The sequence below is a fragment of the Sinocyclocheilus rhinocerous genome, unplaced genomic scaffold (assembly GCF_001515625.1).
Source record: "Sinocyclocheilus rhinocerous isolate Xijiao unplaced genomic scaffold, SAMN03320098_v1.1 scaffold1118, whole genome shotgun sequence".
NCBI classification, from domain to species: domain Eukaryota; kingdom Metazoa; phylum Chordata; class Actinopteri; order Cypriniformes; family Cyprinidae; genus Sinocyclocheilus; species Sinocyclocheilus rhinocerous.
In genome coordinates, this window is record NW_015662165.1 from 64,649 (window position 1) to 77,095 (window position 12,447).

Sequence of the window (12,447 nt, forward strand, 5' to 3'; positions counted from 1 at the left end):
ATATATATATATATATATACTTTAAAATTCATATTTATTGCCACCAATGTTATAAGAAATATGGGTATGTGAACTGTTTTCATCCGATACCGAAAGTACTGAAATAACTTTATTTCTTTGTCAAAACATTTTTCTTAATTTGAGAACATTTTCAAATGTTTCTCATATTGTTTCATTGGAAGACACTGTGCAAAGATGAAAATTACTGTGCTTTTGAATCAGCATTTCTGACCATTTTAATAATTTCATTATTCATTTCTATGAAACAGTACAATAAAATTAACTTGGAAAGCATTATTTTGGTGTTCCTGACTGGCATCTACAAGTATGTCAGTTATATTGCCCAGAAAAGCTAACCAAGGCATGAAACATTTAGCGTGTAACTGAACCTTTCAATCAGGGTTTTTGCATTAGGTCCCATCTGTGTTTAGGGCCAGAGACCTGTGCATCTTCTAAAGCTAACACTAATTATTATCTCCTTGGAAACCTTGTGATCTTTACCTCAGGCAGTGGGCGGAAATGAAAGTAATTGAATTTGCCTCCAAGAAAGAATAACTCTTTACAGGGAGTTGCCATAAACTGCCATTACTCTTAATTAGATGCATGGAGGTTCTCTCAAATTGTTCATTACCCATGCATTTAATTTTAAGGAAACACAGCAGCAGCCAGAAATGTGAAATAATAGTACAATTAATCCTGGCTGGCATGCAGTAAGTCCATGCATTTAATTCCCATTAATGCAAACCACAAGGAAAAAATTATACAGGAAAAAAAAAAAGTAATAATTTTTGTGACATGAAGTGACATGTGGCCAAGTATGGTGACCCATACTCAGAATTAGTGCTCTGCATTTATCCCATCCAAAGTGCACACACAGCAGTGAACACACACAAACCGTGAACACACACCCGGAGCAGTGGGCAGCCATTTATGCTGCGGCGCCCGGGGAGCAGTTGGGGGCAGTTGGGGGCTAACGCCTTGATCAAGGGCACCTCAGTCGTTGTATTGAAGGTGGGAGAGAGCGCTGTACATTCACTCCCCCCACCTACAATCCCTGCTGGTACGAGACTCGAATCCACAACCTTTGGGTTATGAGTCCGACTCTCTAACCATTAGGCCATGACTTCCCCGACCGATTTACATGAAATTTCCTTGTGTAAAAAATGCCTTTGTAATTCAACGTCTATTTCATAAACTCAATACCGTGAGTTTGGGTGTAAATCCTCCAATCACTTGTTCAGGGTCATGAAGCAAATGACCAGACAAAGTGCTTTTCCGTCATGATGGAACTGACCCTCACACCGATGGAAAGGTTATTTTCCTCTGTTTGACCGGGTGCCAAGAGACACTGCAGTCATGACTGAGACGAAATATTGATCACTGGGCGCCATCACATCAGCCTGGACAAATGTTACATCTGAATAATATCTTCTCTAGAGACGAAGCAGCATAGAAGCATATAAATGTTCTCAGAAACAGGGCAAATGGGAATCATGACCAGAGAAGTCTGATATCCTTACAGTCAGTACAGCAGCTTCAACACAGTGGTCAGTATTGATGGTAAGAGTCTTTACAGTATTAGTACATGCCTATTAGGGTCAAACAGAACCTATGCATCCGAATCAAGGTACTTTCATACTATTTACCGCATATACAACAAAGAACTAGACTGTGATAATGAAGAGCACTCATTAAAAAAATAGTTTACCCAAAAGTAAAAACTCTGTCATCGTCAGTGCCGATAGCCTCGTTTGCAAGTGCACCAAGTTTGAGTTCCGGCTCAAGGTCAATGGGCTACAATGTTGTTTGGTTCCCAATGTTCTTCAAAATATGTTATTTTCTAAATAAAAAGCAGGTCATACATAAATTTTTTGGTTATTTCTTTAAGTAGGTTGGTGTGTAATATAAATAAATTCCCCCATATACTACATCCACCATTTGCCTTTGACATGTATGTTCTTTGACCTATTATGTACTAACAACAACACAGAAGAAAATTATTTGGTAGAAAAAAAGTACAATTTAACTTTGAGGACTCTGGTTGTAAAAGCCTCTGAATTTTAAATCCTCAAAGAAACTGGATAAATGTTTACAGGTAAGAATTTGTTGGTTTGCGTTTTTAATTTAATTAAATTTTAGAAATGGCTTTGTCTTGTTGTATTGTGTTAGTTTAGCAAAATCATCTGAAGTCTATTGCAGATATAGATATCCATGTGTATTACTCTGGTGGCAACTTGCACTCCGTTCCGGCAGATGGCTTAAGTATTGAGGCCCATAGAAACATCCACTAATAATGCATCCACATACGTACGTATCTATGATTTGAACATCCTTCTCATTTGATAAATATTCAGTATGAATATCAGAACAGCTTCTCTCCAACTCAAACTTGGATCGAATTTCGTCCACCAGCTCAAGGATAGATCTAAAATTTTTGCTACATTTTCCTGACCAGACTGCACCTTACATGTTTTGCCATAGTACACTGTTTAAAACATACTAGAGCCATCTTCTTAATGAACCTGGTCCCGAATAGCCCTGTTCTCAATTTTAATGCAGGAGCAGTGTTTTTCCACTGAAGCATAATTTTCACAGTCATGCTCACCATGTGCTCTAGAACACAATTCCAGATGCTCATTAATTCCCAATGAGCTCAGTAAATTCTGTCAAACCAAACCACAAAAAAAAAAAAAAAATACATTAGCACCTCGCCATGTGAGTAAGCAGTGGCGAGGTGATTCCATAGAAAGAAAAGGAAATCGTTAGTGGAGTATTCATGTTCACATGCAATCTCTTTACACCCCTGACAGATGCTAAGTGGAAGCTGTCATGAAACTCACTTTTTTCTTATTTCAATGCCAACTGCTTTAAGCACTTTTTATTTTTCAGTATCTGTCAGTACTTTGTGTAAACTGTGTTTGAAATGCATTCTCTAATGGCCCTTCAAGGTGGTTGAAAAAAAAAACACTCTGTGAAATGTCTGCAACTCCATTTCACATCAAGCTTCCTTTCGAAAAAGGCAGAGACACAACCCTGAGCAGTCGATGACATATTTACACTGCAGGCTTAGCCTTTGGCGTTCTAGAGAATGTGCACGGTCAGCTATGGCCCTGAATCTTAATCAATAAAAACTTTTTTCCTCTGGGTTACAGCTTCAGTTCTAAGTATTTGCCCCTCTCTCAAGAAATACAGCAAGATGGAAAACTCTCCATAAGGTCAGGAGACAGCCTATCCTCAGTCCTATCCTTGTTAATATGTTGATTTAATAAAATACTTTAATCAAGTTTCTCTGCATTTACACGAGGAAGCCACAGTGCATTTACATGAGGAAGCCATGAGGAGGTCATAAGATTCTGCTGAACTTCAGTGACAGGTGCCACACTGATGACAAATCTTAATTAAAGAAACAACGATAATTAAAACAAATATTTGTTGTCACACATGTGCTTCATAAACTCATTTTGAGATGAGTTGTATACACAACCTTTAATGAATATTCTACATATCCACAATAATTGCACAGAAGAAAAGATATTTTGTCAGTAAAATACAAATATTTGAAGAGTAAAACAACTTAAAACAGCAAAAGTATTACATGTGGTTTCAACAAACAATATGTAAACTGAATACATGTATAGCATTTAAAATTTGACAACTTGCCTCACTAAAATAAATAATAAAATAAATAATAAATAATAAAAATAAAAAATAAAGTTGAACCTCTTAGTTAAAAATGATCTACATCACATAGCTCAACTGACTCTTGTCTGAGTTTTTTTTTTTTAATTAGACATATACAAAACCACTGCTAAAAACACATTTGTCATATTATGACACAATGTATTTAATATTATTAGTGAAATTTGCTTGCTAAATGTGCAAATTTGAGTAAGGACTATTTGCATTTGACGTTGAATTATTTTGTGCAGTTAAAAATATAAGTTAGACCGCTAAAGTAAGATAGCACTTGTTACTAAACTAACATTAGCAAAGCTACTGCTCATTGAACAAAGCATCATGCCTCATTGTAGCAGTACATGCAGTTAACCTAACCATAAGCTCTACTCTTCTGTACAATGGTAATGATAGAAACGCAAACATAACAGAAACTCTTTCAAATGTCAAACATAACTGAACATTAAACATTAACAAATGTTTCACTTTAAATCAGATAAAATAGCAATTGATTTAAATATTTACTCTTCATATCCAGTCATATACAAAGCATGACAGGAACTAACAATTACCACTAAAATCAAACTGCATAATTGAGTTAATTCTCTTAATATAAATAGGTAGCCTTCTTTACTTAATTTTATCAGCTTAATCAGTTTCTCAATTCAAGCCTCAAAACCGCTTAAGTTTCCTTAAAAAAAAAAGGGAAAAAAAGAGGAAAACGTATTTCATGGTTTTATCAGTGATATGTTCTCAATATTTCCTATAAAACACTGAACCACAATTTATTTAATTACATATACACACTTTTTAATTATCAACTTAATTTTTTTAATGAAAATTACAAGAACCATGGCTCATTTTTTACAGTGTGACAACTAGCCCCCGGTCTCTTATGTTTCACTGAATGACTGAACCAATCACAAAAAATCTGGTTGCTTGCTGTAACAATTATGGGTGTAGGCTGAATTTGTGCGCTTGACAGGTTTGTTGAAGAATCCCTGTGGTGAAGCACTAGAGTGAAGAGTTCCAGTGCCAAAATCATTAAAACCCACTTTATCAGCCATGTTATTATTCTTCTCTGCTGTAGCAGAATAATTAGCTTCCCTTAGCCAACACTTTCCTAAAACACAGGTTACAACCAGCTTTACAAGTTACAACCAAGTTACAACCATTTTCCGCATGTTTAATCAGGAACTGGCATAATAAAATGTAATGGATCTGAAAGTTCATTTCTGACTAACACATCAATATAGTATTAATTCTCACTGCACATTTGCTAGCATCTAATAATATGTTGATATATAATTAAACTGTAATGCATGGGCAAATCCCTGGCTGAACTGCTTGTGCTGTCTTGCTTATATTTTATTATTTATGGTATGACAAATAATATTTCTATCTATTAATTTTCCTGAAAACTGTGTCCACACATCACAGAATACATGCACACTAAATAAACGTGCTTTTAAAATGTAAAACATGGCATGCCAAGACCTTGACCTACTAATGTGGAGAGCACACAACACAAAGCTTTAATCTTTGGCATTTAAGTGCAGGACTCTCTCCAGAGCATTTCTCAATGGAACTGCATGAATACGGCATCTTCTAAAAGAGTCCATTTTAAATCTCTAGAGTTAGTGCAGTTCATAAAAATTTCCATTTTCCATGCATCTTGATGTAACTTTTCAATTACAATTTACATAAGCAATAAATTAGACCCCACTACAAACAGATCTCAATAATTTGTACATGAAACGCAGCAACAAAATGAGGATAACAAGTGAGAAATAACCTCGTCCAGCCATTTAAATTAGCACCTCCTAAGATAAGACACAAATCAAACATTTTGCATCAAAATTCAACATCAGTGAATATTTGTTTATTTAGAATTTCCTTCTCAAGCTTCACCCCCACTTTACTCTTAAATGCATGCTTTAACATTTCACTTTAATTGTACTACATGTTCGTGGGGGGATTGCTTTAAACTTGACAAGGACAAAAATCAAAAGCAAGCGTGTGTAGTATACGACATACAGTATTTGACCTTTTTTAAATTCCTTTATTACAGCAATGCATTGTAGTAAATCAGCTCAAAGGGGAAATATTTATGACTAATTATAACTGGTTATGATTAATAATAAATATTTAGATTAGATCTTCGAATTAACTGTAGCAGAATCAATATCACCATTATTTGATCTGTCCGTCCACCGAGCAGACAAAATACATTTAACACCCATATAAGTGTAAAGTCTGTGACCAGGACTGTAATTTGTATGCAAATGTCGAAAGCTAAAAGGGTCTCTTAAGCCATAAAACCCCACAGATCATGCATGATTCTACGCAGACGCTACAGCATGTTGGGGTTGACCTCCCCAGGTCAAATCAAAGTGTTTAACTCTCTGTAATTCTGAATAGGAAATCTAATGTTTTTTAAGTGTATTTCCACATATAATAAATTTTATTTTTTAAATGAATTAAGAACGATCATTTCCACTTCATTCCAGAATGGTTTCACCCACATCACAACTAAATTTTCTATTAATACTAAAATATATTAGGTTTTCCTCAGAGAAATAGAGCACATGGAGTCCCAGCTAGAAATTTTTTGTTTTAAAAATGTTCTAAGAACATTATACCATGGATTGTTCTAGAAATGTTTTTAGCGGGCAGTTTTATTTTTGTTCCCAGACCGTTCTCCTATAAGGTAGGATAACATTCTCTTCAAACATTCTAAAAATGTTTAGCGATAACATTGTTAGAACATCATTCCCTAACATTCTTACAATGTTTTTAGTGGGTAGTTTTATTTTTGTTCCCAGAACGTTCTCTCAAAAGATAGGATAACATTATCTAAAAACATTATAAAAATGTTTAGTGATAACATTGTTAGAACATCATTCCCTAATATTCTTATGTTTTTAGAGGGTAGTTTTATTTATGCTCCCAGAACACTCTCTCAACAAGATAGGATAACATTCTCTAAAAACATTCTAAAAATGTTTAGTGATAGCATTGTTAGAACATCATTCCCTAATATTCTTATAAAGTTTTTAGCGGGTAGTTTTATTTTTGTTCCCAGAATGTTCTCTCAAAAGCAGAGGCGGACAGTAACTAAGTACATTTACTTGAGTATTGTACTTAAGTACACTTTTTGAGTATCGGTACTTTACTTGAGTATTATTTTTTTCTGGGAACTTATGACTTTAACTCCACTACATTTGAAAGACAAATATTGTACTTTTCACTCCACTACATTTCTATTTGCTAGCAAGCTAAATGCGGATAGCGCGGATGTCCAAGTAAGTGCTCTGATTTACTGTATTGGCCCGGAGGCAGAACATATCTTTAAGTCATTCATCTTTGGGGAGGACGAAGCCGTAACTTACGATGCAACCATCGCAAAGTTTGATGACTATTTCGTTTCGCTTTCACTCACATGTTCAGGAGGCCAATGAAACGGTGGAAAGCTATATAAGACACCTCTATGAGCTTGCTGAGCATTGCGATTTCAGATGTAAGGATGAGGAAATTCGTGATAGGTTATTGATTGGAATAGCTGATAAGAGTCTCTCTCAGAAAATGCAAATGCACAGTGATTTAACTATGAAAGCGGCAGTGGATATGGCTAGACACTATGAACTTGTTAAAGCACAAAATAGCACAAGCCCTATTAAAGCCTCAGCAGCAACAGGAAGTATTGATGTTGTAAAAGCAAAGCATTATTTTCGCAGGAGCAAACAAATGAGTGGAGATAAAAAGAAAAAAAAATGCGGCAGATGTGGTCATTTGCATTCACAGTCAGACAAATGCCCAACTAGGGGTAAGGAACGCAATAAATGTCACAAAATTGGCCATTTTGCTTCGGTATGCTTCACTAAGAGTGTCAGAGAAGTAACAGAGGAAGTGGAGAGCTTGTTCCTCGGATCAGTGACAGAGAAAAACATATGTAGCAACACTGTCGATATGGTGGTAGCAGACAACGAACCACCATGGCGAACGACACTTAATATCGAAGGAACACCAGTGTCATTCAAAATTGACTCAGGAGCAGACACATCTATCATGACGGAGACAACATACAATGGCTTACGTCGAAAGCCTAAACTTAAGCCAGTGACAACACCGCTACAGAGTCCTGGAGGGGAATTGCTGACAAGTGGACAATTTATAGCTAGAACTCAACTAAAAAGAGGCAAGAAAACACTGGACTGCCATTTTAGGATTACAGTGGTAAAGTCAGGGGGAGACAATCTGCTAAGTCGAGCAGTTGGAGCCCACCTAGGTCTGATACAGCTGGTAGAGGAAGTGAGTGTTTATGGAGAGCTAGGACTTCTAAAAGGAGAACCAGTAAAGATAGAGCTAAAAGAGAATGCAAGGCCATACAGCATCATTACCCCTCGTCGAATTCCAATTCCTCTTGTGCCAAAAGTGGAGGAGGAGTTGAGACGAATGGAAAACGTAGGTATCATTGAGAGTGTTACCGAACCAACAGAATGGGTGGCCCCTATGGTACCAGTGGTGAAACCATCAGGAAAAATAAGAGTCTGTGTCGACCTTAAAAGGTTAAACGAAAGCGTACAAAGAGAAAAATTCATTCTCCCCACTCTGGACGACATTCTTCACAGGTTAGCCAGAATCACTGTATTTTCCAGCCTGGATGTGGCGAGTGGGTTCTGGCAGATTCCTTTGGATGAGAAGAGTGCCCGTCTCACAATGTTCATTACGCCTCTAGGGAGATTTTGCTTCAAGAGGCTACCCTTTGGCATTACGTCGGCACCAGAAATTTTTCAAAGGAAAATGTATGAGCTGTTGAGCGACCATGAAGGCACCGTTGTATACATGGACGACATCCTGGTGTGCGGGTCTACGATGGAGGAACATGATAAAAGACTCAGTATGGTCCTGGACACTATCCGAAAGTCAGGACTAAAGCTTAATCAGCAAAAGTGCAAGTTGAGAGAGAGAGAGTTAAATTTCCTAGGACACAGAATTAGTGGTGAAGGCATTTCTCCACACCCAGACAGAGTCACAGCAATTACTGCTCTAGAACCACCTCAAAATCAAACTGAACTGAGAAGGTTGCTTGGAATGGTTAACTTCCTGGGAAGATACCTGCCCCATCTTTCAAGTGTGCTGTACCCCCTGAATGACCTGCTAAGAGCCAATGTGGCTTGGCTGTGGGGGCCGGAGCAAAATGAAGCCTTTAAAAAGGTAAAAGCTTTGATTTCTTCCACGCCTGTGCTTCAATTTTTTGATCCTAAATTGCGGACGGTGGTGAGCGCCGATGCCAGCAGTCATGGCCTGGGTGGGGTCCTCCTACAAGAGTATGAAGGGGGCCTCAGGCCCGTTGCCTTTTGTTCACGCACACTGACTGAGGCAGAAAAACGATATGCTCAAATTGAAAAGGAGTGCCTGGCGAGCGTATGGGCCTCTGAGCAATTTTATCAGTACCTGTGTGGTCTGGAGACATACAGACTGATTACAGATCACAAGCCACTGGTCACCATGATAAACGCTATGGATCTGGATAAAGTCCCCCTTCGTTGCCAGCGACTACTTATCCGTTTAATGAAGTTCAACCCTGTGGCTGAATACATGCCTGGCAAGAACCTAGTGGTCGCGGACGCTCTATCAAGACACCCAAAGCCAGGTATAGATGAAACAGGACTAGAAGCCGACATCCAAGCTCACATCAGTGCCGTGGAGGAAACGGAAAAGAAACCAGTGTTCGAACGAATCAAAGCGGAGACAGCTAAGGATCATACTCTCCAGCTAGTTAAGGGCTATGTAGAAAGAGGGTGGCCAGCTTATGTTAAAGATGTAGCCAAACCTGCCAGAGAGTTCTTTGCAGAAAGAGGATTCATGAGTCAGCTGAACGGTGTCGTAAGAAGAGGGAATCAAATAGTCATCACTTCAAGCTTGAGAGCGGAAATCCTTGAAAGAATCCACCATGGGCACATGGGTCTGACAAAGAGCAGGGAGAGATACAGGGACGCGGTGTGGTGGCCACACATCAGCAAAGCTGTGAAGGAAAAGGTTCAAAAGTGTCCTTACTGTAATAAGCATAGGCCAAGTCAGCCACGTGAGCCGCTTATCACTACACCCTTGCCTGAACATCCATGGCAGAAACTGGCAGCTGACCTATGTGAGTTAAACGGGAAGACGTACTTGGTAGTCACTGATTACTACTCACGTTGGCTGGAGATTCTCTCTCTTCCTAAGACATCCAGTGAAGCGGTCATTCAAAAGCTCATCAGCATCATTGCGAGATTTGGAATTCCTGAGCAAATCGTGACCGATAATGGCCCACAGTTTAGGTCCCAGTTGTTCGCTGACTTTACTGAAGCATATGAGATCACACATGTAACTTCAAGCCCGTACTATCCTCAGGCAAACGGGATGGCGGAAAGAGCCGTGAAAATTGCAAAGACAATTCTGAGACAGGAAAATCCGGCACTGGCTTTACTTTCCTATAGGGACACACCCACTGAACCTACCAGAGAGAGTCCTGCCAAACTTCTCATGGGCCGTAAGCTCAAACAAAATCTGAAACCAAGATGTACAAACATCATCAAAGTTAAACTTAATGATGCTAGAGCCAAAGGTGCCAACGAAAGGACATACAACAGGAGGTACTCAGCAAGACCTCTTCCATCTTTGCAAAAGGGAGACAAAATGCGTGTGAAAACAGATGCAGAGAAGCAATGGAAGACTACTGGTGTGATTATGGAGTCTGCGGGTACCCCCAGGTCCCTTGTAGTGAAGACATCTGAGGGAGACGTGATCAGAAGAAACAGACGGCACTTATTGCTCACCAATCAAGAAGAAAACAGTAATGGATCTACTTCAGTTCCTGTAGCTGTTATTTCAGAACCAGAATCTGGCTGTGTTACCCCAGAGAGCAACGCGCCAGCTCCGCCAGAACCAGAGCTGGGTAGAAGAGGACTTGTTGTCACTCATTCAGGACGCATAGTGAAACCACCAATCAAGTTTAGTTATTGAATGTTATTGAGATAGGTGGGGATAACGTTACAGAGAAGAAAAAAAAAGAAAGAAAGTTCATTAGTGAAACCTGTACAAGTTTATGTGTATACAAACTATTTACGAGTTGGAACTTTTAAGTTTAACTTTTGTTTAATCTTTGTATTTGTGTTATACAAAACAACAGTATGTCTTTCTCAAAGGAGGGGAGATGTGACGAGAAGCGATTTGTTTGATGTTTGTTTGATGTGTTCTTTACGTCACAGGCGGTTCTGTATGCGCATGCGCAGTTCAGATGGAAAGCGAAAGTAAACGAAAATTAAACCTAAAGCGGTCTCAGTCTGATGTTTGCGCCGATTCAAAAGATTAGAATATAGGAGAACAACACACTGGCCATGCAAGAACTGGGATGTTTTCAGCTTCCAGGAATTGTGTACAGATCCTTGCAACATGGGGCCGTGCATTATCATGCTGCAACATGAGGTGATGGTCGTGGATGAATGGCACAACAATGGGCCTCAGGATCTCGTCACGGTATCTCTGTGCATTCAAAATGCCATCAATAAAATGCACCCGTGTTCGAACTAAAAAGAGAAAAAGACATGATTGGCATGAAACTAGTTACCATTTTTAAAGGTAAAATTTTAAGAAATTTTAAGGAATTAATCATTTACCTCTTAAGAGTGTGTTCAAAGTCTTTCTTGAGCTCCAGAAAACCAGTAATGATGCGACTTTGACGGTTACAGATTTGGAAAACAAAAAGGCGGAAATAAAGAACCCTAAACTCTAAAGCAAAGAACCGTCTCAGCATATGAAAGGTTCTTCAGGATGATACGGTTCTAAAAAGAGCTGTTTCTACGAGTAAAGAACCTTTAAAGAACCATTTTTTTTAGAGTGTAGCTTTGTAAACACAAGGACATTCCGAAACATTTTATAAAAACATTACACCACCTCAGGCCTCAATGATGTTCTTATAACTTTTTCCTAATGTGGCTGTGAGAATGTTCTTTCTTTGTTATCTTGAAACATTGTGCCAATGTTTTATTGACAACATTGTACAATCTGTTACCTCAAAAAACATCCTCAAAACATCCTCAAAATGTTGCAGATGAAGTGTTCTAGCTTTGTTAACATGTCACATTACAAGAAACTTTTATAAAGAACATTTTGTTATCTCAGGCCTCAATCATGTCCATATGGCTATACCATTTTCCTAATGTGGCTGAGAGAATGTTCTTTCTTTGTTATCTTGAAACATTGTGCCAATGTTTTATTGACAATATTGTATAAACCGTTACCTCAACAACATCCTCAAAATGTTGCAGATAAAATGTTCTAGCTTTGTTAATATAAAAACATTACACCACCTCAGGCCTCAATGATGTTCTTATAACTTTTTCCTAATGTGGCTGTGAGAATGTTCTTTCTTTGTTATCTTGAAACATTGTGCCAATGTTTTATTGACAACATTGTACAATCTGTTACCTCAAAAAACATCCTCAAAACATCCTCAAAATGTTGCAGATGAAGTGTTCTAGCTTTGTTAACATGTCACCTTACAAGACACTTTTCTAAAGAACATTTTGTTAACTCAGGCCTCAATAATATCCATAGGCTATAACATTTTCCTAATGTGGCTGAGAGAATGTTCTTTCTTTGTTATCTTGAAACATTGTGCCAGTGTTTTATTGACAATATTGTATAAACTGTTACCTCAACAACATCCTCAAAATGTTGCAGATCAAATGTTCTAGCTTTGTTAATATTTCACATTACAAGAACGTT

The 12,447-nt window shown here is 38.1% G+C and overlaps 1 protein-coding gene across 1 annotated transcript; it reads left to right on the forward strand.

Annotated features, from left to right (window-relative positions):
• Positions 1–7,743: 7,743 nt before the first annotated feature.
• Positions 7,744–10,683, forward strand: LOC107727697 (uncharacterized protein K02A2.6-like). The gene has a single exon (XM_016537651.1). The coding sequence runs from the start codon at positions 7,744–7,746 to the stop codon at positions 10,681–10,683; it is 2,940 nt and encodes a 979-aa protein (XP_016393137.1).
• The last annotated feature ends 1,764 nt before the right edge of the window (positions 10,684–12,447 follow it).